This window comes from Microcaecilia unicolor, chromosome 5, assembly GCF_901765095.1.
Source record: "Microcaecilia unicolor chromosome 5, aMicUni1.1, whole genome shotgun sequence".
Lineage (NCBI taxonomy): Eukaryota > Metazoa > Chordata > Amphibia > Gymnophiona > Siphonopidae > Microcaecilia > Microcaecilia unicolor.
The window spans coordinates 58,919,220-58,935,098 of record NC_044035.1 but is presented as its reverse complement, the minus strand read 5'-3'; the positions used below and the strand labels follow the sequence as shown (position 1 = coordinate 58,935,098).

The 15,879-nt window shown below is 42.2% G+C and overlaps 1 protein-coding gene across 1 annotated transcript in view; it reads left to right on the top strand.

Moving 5' to 3' along the window:
• The first annotated feature begins 964 nt into the window (after nt 1–964).
• Nucleotides 965–15,879, top strand: part of MMP21 (matrix metallopeptidase 21) — a 31,127-nt gene continuing 16,212 nt past the window's right edge. Inside the window, 4 exon segments of the mRNA XM_030204957.1 lie at nt 965–1,111; nt 8,197–8,298; nt 15,086–15,406; nt 15,437–15,547. Coding sequence (XP_030060817.1) covers nt 965–1,111; nt 8,197–8,298; nt 15,086–15,406; nt 15,437–15,547 — 681 coding nt within the window.

The following is a 15,879-nucleotide window of genomic DNA, read 5'->3' as shown; positions in this document are numbered from 1 at the left end:
CGCTGTTTTATACCTTTTGCTTTTAACAGAAGGCCCATGAAACTTAGGATTCAGAATCCACATTGGGCTGCCAACTTGTCTCTTTAAAAGATTACCCATTCTCATAAATATGAAACCAAAACAGGAGGGGACATAAAGAAGATTTAAATAAGGCAGCTGAGTGCCCTTAAAAGAGCAGTAAGATGCTGTCTTTATAGCCAGCCTAATGTTCTGAGTTATTGGAGCACAAAATTGGATTAACTTTCAACAGTACTGTTGTTCAAATTATTTGTGTAAGTAAAGTCAAGGTCGAAATCCTTCCAAACACTGCTGATGCAGACAGAAACATTAGATAAATAGATTAGATATGTAAAAGTGATCCAGGGGGCTGATTTCTTGGTTCATCCTCTGTTTATGCCAGGAACAGACTGACCTAGCTTGCATTTTATATTTTTGTCCTTTTTCTTAATCTGAAAAAATGAAAATGTATGTGCTGGAGGTGGTGTGATCCAGTGTCCTACTGCTGTCCTCTCCATGCCAAGCAGGAAAATGCTGGTCTAAGTAAGATATAAATAAAGCAACATGAGAAGAGGATCCATGATGGCCATCAGGTCAGACATTTGAACGGGCTGTTCTCAGCTGAGCTCACAAATTGATTTGTTTTTCTGCTTGAATTTTTTTTTCTGATAAGGGAAAACAAAAGAGTAAAGTTTGTGTTTGTGAGCTTGATTGCCATACTGTCCTATTTTGCAGTTTGTAGCTCCATTGGAACCTCCCCAGTTGCTGAGGTCCTTGCTGACAGTGTGGAGAGGGAAAGAATGACGGCCTTACCTTTCACTTGGCTTGAATGATCAACCTCCTCTACTTGCTCCCACCACGAGCTCCACAAAGGTGGAGGACAGCTGCAGTGCTAGCTATGGAGAGTGAGGCAGTCCATGTGGCACCATGAAGTGGAACATGCAGTGCAATAGAACCAAAGAAAAATATGGGTGCAGCTACTGAGAGGGATTCTCAAGAGCAGAGCTGTTTGTTGGTTTCAGCAACCGGGACAGCTGCAAATGCTGTTTCCTCTGTGGAGCAGGGTTTAGAGACCCTGAGTATATCAGGACCACAAAAGTTGGAAGAAGAAACTGTAAGTGGCAGTTTGCAGAGACTGGAGAAACCTGTGTTGATTACGACGGAGTCTATCTAGAAGGCCATCGTCTGTCTGAAAAGAACTGTTGGGAATAGGGGGAGTACTAGAGAACTCTGTAGACTGTGGCTGCTTGGGATACACTTTTTCAGAAGAAAATGGTGCGACATGAAGGACAACTATTGCATTAGAAAAGAAGGTTGAAGATATCCGGGGTATACAAACTAAGCTGGTTGTAGATCATACTAGTATACATTGGAGAGGTTGGAGGTATTTGAGAACAGAATGAGACACTGGAACTATAGGAATATATACTGCCCATACCTGTTTGGGTACATAAGGCCTGCATTAGCCATTTTGGGCCTATCAGCAGAACTATGTCTGCATCATAACCAGGCTGTCGTAGATTTCTTTGTGCACTGCATCATGGACACTGACCTCTTTCAATTATAAGTTGTTTATGAAAATGAACGGTTTACAGTTTCATTATTCTGTGAGAAGTTTGTGGGAAGAGAGTTTCACAGAGATAACAGAGCTGAGGTAATCAGTTGGTGAGGCGCCCTGTATATGGTTACCATACATCCTCTTTTAAGGCGACATGTCCTCCAGGTTTTTGTTTTATGTGCCTATAACCTACATGCCTACCCACATAATGAAAGAAACCATCTCTGGCCTATTAGTCAGTCTGGACACATGGGGGTGCTAAATAGAGAGAAAGGCATTGCTGATCTCCTCTATTTCCCTGCTGGTTAAATCTGTCAGAGGAATGTTGTTCATGAAGCACAACTTTAAGCATATATCATGTAAAGACTTTCATACATACCTCAGAAGACAGTCAAAGTTGTTGAGGGATATCCTCTCTTCTGATAAGTACTCTTGGGCTCAGTCAAGCTCAAATCCGGAAGTTCCTGAAAAGTAGATTGTCTACTGCTGCACTACAAATACATAAGACTAGCCATACTGGGTCAGATCAATGGTCCATGTAGCCCAATATCTTGTTTCCAACAGTGTCACAAGTACATGGCAGAACCCCAAATAGTGGCAACATTCTATGCTACCAATCCCAGGGCAAGCAGTAGCTTCCCCGTGTCTGTTTCATTGGAAAGGATAATCTGATTCATAGTTACCTGATGCTAGGGTCCACCTTGGGGTCAGCACTCAAGAAACAGATCTAGGTGGCGTTGAAGATAATATGCTGAAATCTGCTCAGTGTGCGGCGGTGGCCAAAAAAGCAAACAGGATGCTAGGAATTATTAGGAAACGGATGGTGAATAAGACCGAAAATACCATAATGCCTCTCTATCACTCTCACTCCATGGTATGACCTGACCTTGAGTACTGCGTTCAGTTCTGGTCACCGTATCTCAAAAAAAGATATAGCAGAATTAGAAAAAGTTCAAAGAAGAGCGACCAAAATGATAAAGGAGATGAAACTCCTTTCGTACGAGGAAAGACTAAAGAGGTTAGGGCTCTTCAGCTTGGAAAAGAAACAGATGAGGGGAGATATGATTGAGGTCTACAAAATCCTGAGTGGTGTAGAATGAGTAGAAGTGAATTGATTTTTTACTTGTTCCAAAAGTACAAAGACTAAGGGACACTCAAGGAAGTTACATGGAAATACTTTTAAAACAAATAGGAGGAAATATTTTTTCACTCAACGAATATTTCAACTCTGGAACTCTTTGCCGGAGGATGCAGAAACAGCGGTTAGCGTATCTGGGTTTATAAAAGGTTTGCACAAGATCCTGGAGGAAAAGTCCATAGTCTGCTATTAAGACAGATGTGGGGAAGCAACTGCTTGCCCTGGGATTAGTAGCATGGAGTGTTGCCTTGATTTGACTTTCTGCCAGGTACTTGTGACCTGGCTTGGCCACTGTTGGAAACAGGATACTGGGCTAGATGGACCATTGGTCTAACCCAGTATGGCTACTCTAATGTTCTGGCAAAGAAATTGCAAACTTAGCAGCAAAACGTATCACAGTACTAAATCACAAACAGTGAGGTACCGATTGCAGTACAACTAATAATTTATTCCTGATACAATCTTCGTGTTCCCTAATAGACTAATAATAGATACCTAATGAACTACATGCTAAAGGTCCTGAATCACACTTGAAACATAGCAATGCTTTCTATCTAACCCTGGGCCATAGGAAGAAAACCACTGTTCTCACCTGAATTGTGAGATGCACACAGAAAAGTCCTTGGCTCCCTCAGAGTGGCAGATCTCACCTAGGTTTTATCATACATCATCTTTTAAGAGGACATGTCCTCCTTCAAGACTTCTTCAGATAAGTCCTCCAGGTTTTTTAAATTTTAGGAAAATATCCTCTTGTTCTTTCGTGTGCCTATGACCAACACACCTGCCCACATAATAAGAGAAACCATCTCTGGCCTATTAGTCAGTCTGGACACAAGGGGGTGCTAAATAGACAGAAAGGCATTGCTGATCTTCTCTATTTCCCTGCTGGTTCATTCTGTGAAAGGAATTTTGTTCATGCAGCACAACTTGAAACATTTGCCATGCAAAGACTTTCACATTTATCTCAGAAGCCAGCCAAAGTTGTTGAAGGACATCTGCTCTTCTGATGAGTACGCTTGGGCTCAGACGTAGTCAAACTCAAATCCAAAGGTTTTTAAAAAGTAAGTTATTGTTTACTGCTGTACTGTATGTCAGTCACTTTTGACGTGTGTTCATTACAGTGTGTTTTTTTCTATCAAAAAAAGTGTCGGTACTCAAATGCCAGGCCACCCTTCAGGGGTGGGGTAATCACTGAGGGACCCACTCCATAATAGCCAGACCCCCTGCAACCAGTCACAGAATCTATGATAAGTCAGAATTGGTGTGTAGAGCCTGACTCTTTCATTAAAATTTGGGGTCCATGGGTCAATTGTAGCAGATATTGGAAAAGGTGCCGGTACTCAGTACCCCCAAGTACCTCCTCAAAAAAAGCACTGGTTCATTAACTAGAAGCCATTTACACATTAAATATTACATATTTCTTTAGCAAAGGTAGCAACCCTTTTTATTTTTTGTGTCCTCTTTTTTTGTCTCCACAAATATGGTAACCCTAGTCTTACCTCTTTTTCATGGACTACTGGCTGATGTCTCACAGCTGACTCCTGGATTAAGCCATAGAAGACTGTACAAGATTGTGTTGATAGGATGCCTCTGATCTGAAGTGTCTTAGTCTGTCTTTTTGGGTGAAGGTTGTCTCAGCAGTGAAGATGGATTGCACAAAACCCATCTCTGGAACTAATCTCAGTTGTAGATAAGATGCTGTGCGGTCCAGATTCTGGAAGGGAACTTTTAGAAGACTAGGGAACTGACTGAAAATATGATTCTAGGCTTTCAAGGCAAAGCTGACGTCCTCTGACTAGTGCTTCAAGTGTGAGAGTGGCAGGTACATTCCTCCAGAGTTTTTGGGTGTGCTCTGTCATCTGGTAGCTGTGGAATAAGGTGGCACACTATATGCAAATATTACTACAGGGGTTTGTAGTGGTGTTGGCAGAGTTGTGCTTGTTTAATGTATTCCCAAGGCTTGCTGGCCTGGAGAGAGAACCCTGCTCCCTGCTAAAGAGGGTCGTTTTGTTAGTGAAACAAGTAATACTTCAGAATTGGCTGCTGGGGAATGGTCTATCCTTTAAGCAGTATAGGAATGCCTGTCATGAGCTGATGGAGACAGAACTATGAAATGGGCCTGAGCTAAGCCCTTCACATGTACATCTAGGTGCAATCATGTACACCAACCCTATGGTGAGCCATGATTAAGAGCTTTAATTTTTTTCAGCAATAGTATGTATTCAAGTATCAAGTTACACCTTTCACTCCGAGTACTGGAGGGTTGGGTTTTTTTTACATCAATTTTATTTGCTTTGTAGGTGACTGAAAAGGGTGTGGATATGTGGTCTCCATATATGCAGACTCTTTACCTGCAGGCCAAAAGTACAGTGTTAAATTTGTAATGGGGTAGGTGGCAGTTAGGAGGGTGGGTAGAATTGCTAGTTTGGGGTAAGGGAAGGAACAGGAAGAGGAATTGTTGGATGAAGTGTTTTCATTGTTAATCTTGGATATGTCAATGGGAGATCTCATTGCATTTGTATTCTCTACCGTAGTTGTAAAGTGAGCTCTGCCCTGGAATAATAATAAAGAAATTTGAACTAAAAGCAGATGTCATCTTCTGTCTACCACAGGTGTCCTTTCTCAACATGTATTGTATAAAGGGCTAGACTCTATTTATTTATTTATTTATTGGGATTTATTTACCACCTTTTTGAAGGAATTCACTCAAGGCGGTGTACAATAAGAATAGATCAAACATGAGCAATAGACAATTACAGCAGTAAAAATATTCAAAAACAGTATGGCATGGTATACTATTTACAATGTCAACACAATACGTAATAGAACATTATAGGTGATAGCGAAGCATGGTAGCGCTCTAGAAATGTTAAATAGTAGTAGAGTAGTAAAGCAAAGATGTAACATATAGAAGGGTAAGAAAGTAGGAAGAGTTAGAAAGTAAGGTGATTGATTTAAAGAAAGTTGCACATCAGGTCAGAGAAATGGTTAAATGTTATCTCAGCTAGGGTAAGAGTGGATAAACATGTCCTAGCCTGTTACTTCTTCCAGTAAAGGTTTAGTTGAAGAGCCAAGCTTTCACCTGCTTCCTGAAGTAGAGATAGTCTTGTGTTAAGCGCAGCCTCCATGGTATATATGGTGCCTGAAAAATTGGCACCAAAAAAATTTCCGCCTAGGCGTATTCTATAAACCACGCCTAACTTTAGGTGTGGTTTATAGAATACACCTAGAGCCCTTATGCATGCCTAAACCTAGTCGAAGGAATTTATGCCAACTAAAACATGGTGTAAATACCAGCACCTAAGTTAGGTGCGGTGCAGGGGTATTCTATAACCACGCTCATAGTTTTAGTAATGCCCACATTTTAAGACATTTTTCTATGTAGTTCGTCTACAGTGCATCCAAATCACAAGGAGGCTTGTCAAAGGGCATGTTGAAGGTGGGATTTTGGCATTATTTCCTAGCAATTGGATATTTTGGAGTAGCCAAGTGGTTGGGGCAGTGCACTGTAGAGAAGGGGACCCAGGCCCATAACCCACTCTAACTGTTACACTTGTGGTGGAAGTATTTTTTCACGGCGAGAGTAGTGGATGCTTGGAATGCCCTCCCGCGGGAGGTGGTGGAAATGAAAATGGTAACGAAATTCAAACATGCGTGGGATAAGCATAAAGGAATCCTGTGCAGAAGGAATGGATCCTCAGGAGCTTAGTTGAGATTGGGAGGCAGGGCTGGTGGTTGGGAGGTGGGGATAGTGCTGGGCAGACTTATACCGTCTGTGCCAGAGCCGGTGGTTGGGAGGCGGGGCTGGTGGTTGGGAGGCAGGGATAGTGCTGGGCAGACTTATACGGTCTGTGCCAGAGCCGGTGGTGGGAGGCGGGGCTGGTGGTTGGGAGGCGGGGCTGGTGGTTGGGAGGCGGGGATAGTGCTGGGCAGACTTATACGGTCTGTGCCCTGAAGAGCACAGGTACAAATCAAAGTAGGGTATACACAAAAAGTAGCACATATGAGTTATCTTGTTGGGCAGACTGGATGGACCGTGCAGGTCTTTTTCTGCCGTCATCTACTATGTAAGTGTGAGCCCTCCAAACCCACCAAAAACCTACTGTACCTACATATAAGTGACACTTGCAGGCATAAGGGCTATTGTAGTGATGTACAGTTGGGTAGAGTAGGTTTTTGGAAGTTTCTGGAGGGTTCACCATACAATATAAGGGGTAAAGGTGAGATGTGTACCTGGGACCTTTATGTGACATCCACTGCAGCACTCCCTAGGGTACCCCACTGCTCTGGTGGGATGTCTGTGTGGCCAGTCTACTACATCCCAATGGCTTGATTTTGTGCATTTTTCACTTGGACTTTTTATTTAATAGTCCAAAATGATAGACGCACTGAGCACAACAATGTCTAGCAAATGGCCATTTTTGAAAGAAAAAAAAAAAAACATTTTTCAGGTTTGAAAATCACTATGAGGCCCTTTTACAGAGTGCCAGCCCAAAATGGTCGCCATGCGCGTGCCATTTCCAGGGGAAAAAGAAAACCCTTGGAAATGGCTTGCCTGGCAGCAACCCGGCACTAATCGGGCATCAGCACATTCTGCCCAGTTACAGCATGGTCATATGTGTCTGTGGGCTTTTTTACCCACTGCGGAAAAATGGCCCCGTCATTTGCGCAGGGCCCTTTTTCCCACAGCTTGGTAAAAGGACCCCTATGTCCGCTACTGGGGCAGGAAATGGGGAGGGACTGTGTATTACTGTTAACACGTGGCCATTATTATGAATTAATTTTTAATGTGAAAGATAATGCAGAACAATTAGCTATACCTCCAGATAAAGAATATCACAGGGACAGGGACCTGTGATTAAAAAAAAAATTTTTTTACAGCATTGCACCTTTCACGTCTCTGTTTTATCACAATTAAGCTAGACAAACAACAATAACAGATACTTGAATCTTTAGACATGGTCCGTTCTAGTCTATATGTATGTTGCTACCTAATAAAACCATATTTTGTGTTAGCATGTTCTAGCGCATTGGTCACTTTAGCAAACTTAGCCCTAAGCATGTACCAGAGACTTCCTTCCTTTCCCTTATCATCACACATCTCTTCCAATTGCTACCCATACACTGCCTACTAGAGGTCATGCCTTCTCCATTTTGTCCTTAGCTGGGCAATTCTGCATTAACAAAAAAAGCCAGTGGTTCTTCAAAGACAAGACAATTTGACACCACACAGAAATATCTACATATTTGCTACAAGTTGATGAGTCTCTAGCACACTTTGAAGTTTGTTGTAACTTTGCAAACCTTTGTTTGAGGAACTTGTACTGACAGAAAGGGGTCCGTGGGTAGTGTTATGTTACAAGCTGACAGTCAATAAAACACACCGAGTCTCTTCTTTGGTATAAGAACAAAGAGGAAGGCCGAAGTGAACTGAGCTAAACTAGCAATGAGCGTTTTTCCCCATTGGATGGCTCTCCTTTGCTGCTGGCTGATGTTTCTCAAGCCTGGCCAGCCAGAGAGACTCTTCCACAGCAGGGACCACTCGGATCTCCAGGATTCTTCTTCAGAGCAAGCAAAATCAGTCACTGACCTAAATTCAGCTCAGGTACGAATTCTTAAGAAACAAAATATGCATACATAATTATATATTTTATAGCAGTGGTTCCCAACCCTGTCCTTGGGATCCCCATTCAGTTGGGTTTTCAGGATGTCCACAATGAGGTTATATGTGAGGTAAATTTCCATGCAATAAGGGCAACGCATTCAAATTTATCTCCTAAATGTTCATTGTGAATATGCAGAAAACCCAAGTGACCAGGCTTCCTTTAGAACAGGTTTGGGAACTGCTGTATTAGAGCACTGTATGAGCTAATCAGTGGACTCTGGTGCTCAAAAGTTCATGCCTCAATAAATTGGTAGTCTATAAAACATCGCCTGCTTCAGTCAATTTTATATAATTTAGGTTCCTTTTCAAAAGAGCTTACAATCTAAATTGAAGCAGAAGAGTACTGGAGGTAGGGTTCAAGTTTCAGAACTCTGGTTCAGCAGTTGAACCTGATTTACTTCTACTCATTCTACAAAATCCTGAATGGTGTAGAACAAGTAGAGAAGTAAATCGATTTTTTACTCATTCCAAAAGTACAAAGTCTAGGGGATACTCAAGGAAGTTACATGGAAATACTTTTAAAACAAATACGTAGGAGGAAATATTTTTTCTCTCAACGAATAGTTAAGCTCTGGAACTCTTTGCCGGAGGATGTGGCAACAGTGGTTAGTGTAGCTGGGTTTAAAAAAGGTTTGGACAAATTCCTGGAGGAAAAGTCCATAGTCTGCTATTGAGACAGATATAGGAAGCAACTGCTTGCCCTGGGATTTGTAGTATGGAGTGTTGCCATGATTTGGGTTTCTACCAAGTACTTGTGACCTGGCTTGGCCACTGTTTGGAAAGCAGGATACTGGGCTAGTTGGACCATTGGTCTGACCCAGTATAGCTACTCTTATGCTCTTATTGAAGACCGGACTGTTCCTCTCATCACTTCCCAAAGAAAGGACTGAAAACCTCTTGAAATCAGGGCGATGTGAGAATGCTGCCTTCTGGCACCCCAAAATGCTTTACATTTAATTTTCTGTTTTTACACCTGTGTGCCTCCAAATTACATCCCATATAAGCTTTTCCCAGTTTTAATTGTCTCAATATTGATTTAGCTGTATGAGTAATAAATAATAACAGAAGACGTGTAAACTCATAATACCAGGGTGAAGCTGTGTTTGTTATTATTAGGAAACAGCTTTTTTTCTTCTTGATAATTCATTTACATCTTGATTTAATTAGAATTTTTTTCAAGCACTAGGGTGCCTTGGATTTATGTAATTCATTTTAATTACTTTGCATTGGGTTGGCTTTTACAATCCTCTATTACCAAGTTTTACTAGTTAATTGCCCCTTCCTGTGCTGGTTTTCATTAACTGCAATGCTGACCTTTTTTTTTAATAATTGTGTGAAAGTTTTATATTGCATTCTTTCACATCTTCAGCAGGATATAGATGGAATCAGGGTTTCCCAATCCAGTCCTGGAGGCATATGTAACCAGTCTCATTGTCAGGACAGCCACTATGAATATGCATCAGGGGCCTAGCCAGTCCTCAAATTTTTTTAAGGGGGGGGCCTGAGCCCAAAGTGGGGGGCACATTTTGTCCTACCTCCCCGCCACTCTCCACCTCCACTACAACCCCACATACCTGGGCTAGCTGGGGTCCTCAAGCCCCACCAGCTGAAGCTTTCCTTCCATAGGCCTCAGTGGCTCAGATGTTTGGGGAGGCTAAAGTGGGGTGAAGCTGGGGATGGGGCTAATTCAGGATGGGATGGTGTATGGCAGGACAGATTTAAATCTTTGGGGTCATAGCACTTGTACCTATGGGGGCACTTCACTGTGCTGCTCTGTTGCAGCAGCACCAGCTGCCTCCCCCACCCCCCAGGACCTCTGTTTCTGATGGTAATATGGACTCTGAACACACTTGCAACTGCAAATAATTTACCTGACGCCCACTTGAGATAATTGCGTTTTGGTCAATGAAAGACCTGCGTCTGGCGCTAAAAGCAAGCAGTCACGGAATATTCAAGGTCACTAAAGAGCGATAACTTACGAATGTAGAGGAGAGAGCGTTTTTCATCGGTTGTCGCTCTTTAGCGACTTTGAATATTCTGTGACTGCTTGCTTTTAGCCCAGACGTAGGTCTTTCATTGACCGAAATGCCATTATCTCAAGTGGGCATCGGGTGACTTATTTACAGTTGCTAGCACATGGTACAGGTGGCACAGTTAAAGATAAATAATCACTTTTTTTGACATTGTCAATGATATTTTTATATGTTGAAATTCAATAAAAGTCAGTAAGATGAATTTATAGGTACTGTCTGGCAAATGACCGATATTACAGCATAAGCTTTAACCTAAAATAGCTGGATGCTATAAGAGGTCTTATAGCTTTCTTTCACCTATATCTCATGCCATTCTGTCCTTTTGATAAATGAAATAAACAAAAATACAAAATAAAAATTGTATATTGTCGAGGTTTTTAAGGATCAGCTACATGTTACATTTCTCCCTAATTTTCTTCTAGAAACCCAAATAGTAGCAATATTCCATGCTACCGATCCCAGGACAAGCAGTGACTTTCCCATGTCTATCTGAATAGCAGACTATGTACTTTTCCTCCAGGAACTTGTCCATAATCGCACTAACTTCCAGGAGTCACAAGCAAGGGCTTACCAATTAAAAGGCAGCACCATACATATTGTATTAGAACATCAATACACCTATTGAGAAAACTGTACAGTACAGTATTAGTATAAATGGATCTGCACAGTATTAGTACAGATCCAGCCTATTCAGACATTCAATGCTAACACAATACCTGTTATTTTTTTCACATACAAACACAGAGAGGCCCTCAGCAAGTAAAGAATAAGTAACCACAAATGAAAAATAGAAATATGTAGACACAATTTTAATTAAAACCCCAAGATACTAGACTCTGCATACAGTGCAACAACAGAGGAATAAAAACTGTGATGCATGTCCCTCTATACTGTGCAGAATATAAAGATACGATGTAAATTAAAAAAAATTATCACATTTCACGCACTAAATTAAAAATGAATAAATAAATGAAACAAAAATGGATAATAAGGTGATACCTTTTTTACTGAACTAATTTAGGGCCCCTTTTATCAAGCTGCATTAAAAGGAGCCCTGTGGTAGCGTCGGTGTGTGGATTTGCCGCACACTACTACTACTTATCATTTCTATAGCGCTACAAGGCATACGCAGCGCTGTACACCATACAGAAAAGACAATGAGGCCTCTTTTACCACAGTGGGTAAAAGGCAAAAAAAAAAATAAGGAAATGGCCGTGCGGTAAGTGCACACTTGCCGTACAGCCATTTCTGGGAGGAGCCCTTATCACCACCTATTTTGGAGACAGTAAGGGCTCCTGCACTAACCTGGTGGCACACTGCCTGATTACTGCCGGATAAGCCCTCGCACAAAAAAAAACAATTATTGCTGTTGATCCGGAAATGTCACATGCTGGGGGAGGCACTACCGCTGGCTCCTGTGGTAGATCAGCGGTAGTGCCAGATTGGTGCAAGCCAATGCCACAGTAGCTCTATCGCAGCGTTGTAAAAGGGCCCATTAATACATTTTTTGACTAGCTTTTTGGAGTTTACTGACCTGAGGAAGGAGGTTTAGACCTCTGAAAGCTAATCAAAAATGTATTTAGACCAACAAAAAGTTGTCACCTTATTTTACTTTTTTTGTTTTATTTTTATTTATTGACTAAAGTGGACTAACATGGCCACTACACTATTTCACCCTACATTAAAAATAAAAATTTCATTTACCTTTGCTATCTGGCATTTAATTTTTCTAATTGTGCAGGTTGTGGTCTCTGGCTACAGCTTTCCTGTCTTCGCTTAACTTCCCATATCTCCTGTCCATTTATCATTTTTCTCTCTTCTCATGTCTTTCTCTCATCTCATGTGTTCTTCACACCTTCCACTACATCCATCTCTGACACTGATATTTTCCTTTCACCTTTCTTCCATTTTTCTGCCTCTCTGACCACCACTCAGACTTAATTCATTCTTATTCTCCCTGATATCTTACATTCTTATCACTTACTATCTTACATTCTTCATTTTCTCTCTGGTTCTCTCTCTACATCCAACATCACCTATCTGTCTCTGTCCCTCCCCCGCCCCCCCCCCCCCCACTTTACCATGCAGCATCTCTACTTTCTCTTCCCTTCTCCCATCCATCCAGGATCTTCCCTCTCTCTATCCCACCCCCTACCCCCACCATCCAGCACTGCCTGCCGCTCTCTCTCTCTCTCTCTCTTCACCACGGTTGCCAGATGGGCAGTTTTTTGGGTCGCGGTTTTTTGGGCGGCTTTCTTTTTCATTGGGCATGTTTTTTTTCCTCGCCGGCTGCGGTTTTTCACCCCGCGGGGGCGTGGTTAATGACATTGGGGCGGAGCTGTTGACGTCAGGGGTGGAGCTGATGACGGCGGGGGCGGGGTTGGTGATGGCGGGGGCGGGGTATGGGGTTTTTGGGCGGGTTTAGAGGCTGGTTTGGGTCGGAAAAATTATTTAAATCTGGCAACCGTGCTCTTCACTCTACCATCACCCTCAGCCTCTTTTCTCCCACCATTCAGCATTGCCTGTTTCTCTTTCCAGCTTTGCTACTCTGTCTTTTGCCCCATCCCAAATATACAGCTTTGACCCTCTGTCTCTTCCCTCCCTCTGTCATCCTCTCTCTTTCCTCCCATTTCCTACCTCCAGCATTACCTTCTCTCTCTCTTTATTCTTCTCCAAGCCACAAAAAGAAAAAGAAGTTTCCTCTCCCCGCCGCCTTTCTGTCTGACCCACAGCATTGCCTTCAGTAGAAACTGTGTACAGAGCCAAAGAGTCTGTATGCCACTAACAACTCTGCCAGTTCCTGCCCAAACAGGAAGTTGCATCATAGGGGGTAGGACCAACGGAGCTGTCAGTGATATGCAGACTCTATGGTCCCATGTACAGGGGGTCTTTTACTAAATCTTAGCTTGATTTATCTGCAGCAGGGTCCATTTTATTCCTTTGGGCCCTGCTGCAGATAACTCAAGTTAAGCTTTAGTAAAAGATCCCCACAGGGGAAGGAGAAGATCCAGCTTGATTTTCTTTTTACTGGGGGGAGGAAAGCCGAGCATACGCAGGGTGGGGAAGCAAGGCAGGCAGCGCGGAGCATACTTCACTAGAGGATGGATTCTGCAGGTGGGGCTTGAGGACCCCTGCCAGCCAGACCAGCAGACTTTGGAGGGACCTGAACACAAATTGGGGGGCCCAGGCCCCCAAGGCCCCCGTAGCGATGCCACTGTTTAGGACTCACCTTACTCCCACCCAAAACACACCTCCAACATACCCCTTTGCTCTTTAGATGAACTGCAGCCTTTTGAAAATCATAATTTGGATGTTTTTGGCAGATGGACTTTTTAAAGTAATTTTTAATGTCTATCTGCTTTGAAAATGAGTACCATATGGTCCCAAATTAAGAGGCTCTTTTACAGAGCGGACTTATCGTTTGCTTTTTCGGGACTGCCACTGGCCCAACATGGCCGTCAGCTGTAGTCCCACACTGAGTACATGCCGTTCCTGGGAGAAAAAGAAAACCACGGAAATGGCTTGCATGGCGGTAATCAGGCATCGCCACACACTGCCCAGTTACCATTGGGTTAGCACGGGAGCCCTTATTGCCACCTCAATGGGTGGCGGTAAAGGATCCCCATCGCATGGCCATGTAGTAAGAGTTATCTTACCGCGTTGCCATGTGTGCTGGAGGCTTTTTTACCTGCTGTGGTAAAAAGGGCCCCGGCACGCAGGCAAAATGGCCCCCACTGCCAGCGTAGGCCCTTTTTCCTGCAGCTTGGCAAAAGGGCCCCTAACTAAGCTGGCTTAGTGATCTAAACAGGCCAGTGGTTTTTGTTCTATTGATCCCATAGTCAGTTGGGTTTTCAGGCTGCCTACAATTAATTTTCTCCAGAACCAATATGTAAACTAGAACTCTGAACTATTGTCACGGTTTACCACATATCATGTGTGATTTATTACCCTAAAAAGAAGAATTTCTATATCAAAAATACCAAGTTTATATATACTAGAACATAAAAACAAAAGAGAGCGTTCTTAATCTCTATCCATTTCTTACTAATCCCTATATTCCTGCCATTTTTCTTTTATTGTACCATACTATTAATTCTCAAAAAATACTATCAAGCCTTTCTATTTCTTAATCCTTTATTCTCGTTTTCTTTCCTGTTCTCTTCCAGTCTCTTCTCAGCTTTCTTTCTTCTTTTTTGCCAATTTCTTATTTTAAAATTAACAATTTTTTTTGTTCATTTCCCATTTTTCTTCATTTTCACTCCCTATTGAATTTTGATTTTCTCCTCTTAGCCCTTCTGTTTTCTTAACCTGTCTTCTATTTTTTTTACATTCTGACTTCCTTTTACCTTCCTTTCCATCTTCCCACCATTTCTTTCTCTTTCACAGGAAGAAGGTAGACAGAAAGAGGAGGGGGGAGCTGTTGGGGACAGACAGTGCTGTGCACTTTCTAAGTTCCTACAACCTGCATTGATGCTATTGTTCTGTGCTCCTACAGGACCAGCAGAACAACAGTATGGTGGGGTCAGACTGTAGTGCATCAGCTATCAGATGTTTCTTCCATCTTGTAGGATTTTCCTGGTCCTAGATGAAAAATTGTCTGCCGATCAAACTGACTCCTGTAAAACAGATGATATTGTACAATCTATATTCTATTTTATCTGTGAAACTGAATGTTTGTATGTGCCTTGTAACAGCAATTCTTATCTAGATACGGTTGGACGGAATCTACAAACTGGGAGGAAAGCGTCTATCAAAATATCCCCGCAAGAAATTATGACCAGTTTCCAATAGAAATAGATCTAGTGCAGGAAGGGATATCCATTTCAAGACGAGGGCAAGAATTTCCAATACAGCCTACCAAAGATCCTATTTTCACAGAAGCAATGAAAAAGTTTCAAAGGGCAAATGATCTACCAGTGACTGGGCTATTAGATGATGCCACCATAGAAGCAATGAACAAGCCTCGGTGTGGTGTTCCAGACAATCAGGTCACCGAGAATAAGAACGCTCTTCCTGTTACTCTTCATAGCAACGCTTTCATACAGGTGAATGACACATCCCTCAATCAATCCATGAGCTCCAACTACACTGTAAATGATGAAGAATCACCTTCAAGAATCCGTAAGAGACGTTTTTTAAACATGTTAATACCTCCAGCCAGAGATAAAAATTATTTATTTATTTATGGTTCATTTATACCCCACAGTTTCCCCACAAATGCAGGCACAATGTGGCTTACATGAATTACAAAAGTAGAGAAGTACAACACATGAATTTTACAGCAGAATAAGGAGAGAACACTAACAACAATTAGGATGACTAATTAGCAGAATTACTAATGGAGTAAGTTTTTTTCAAAAAGGAACGTTTTCAACATCTTCTTGAAAAGGTGATGATCAGATTGAGATTTTAGGTTCAGAGGTAAAGCATTCCAAGTCTTCGGGCTGGAGTAGTGAAAAGTAGAGGCAAAAAGAAGCTTGTATTTGAC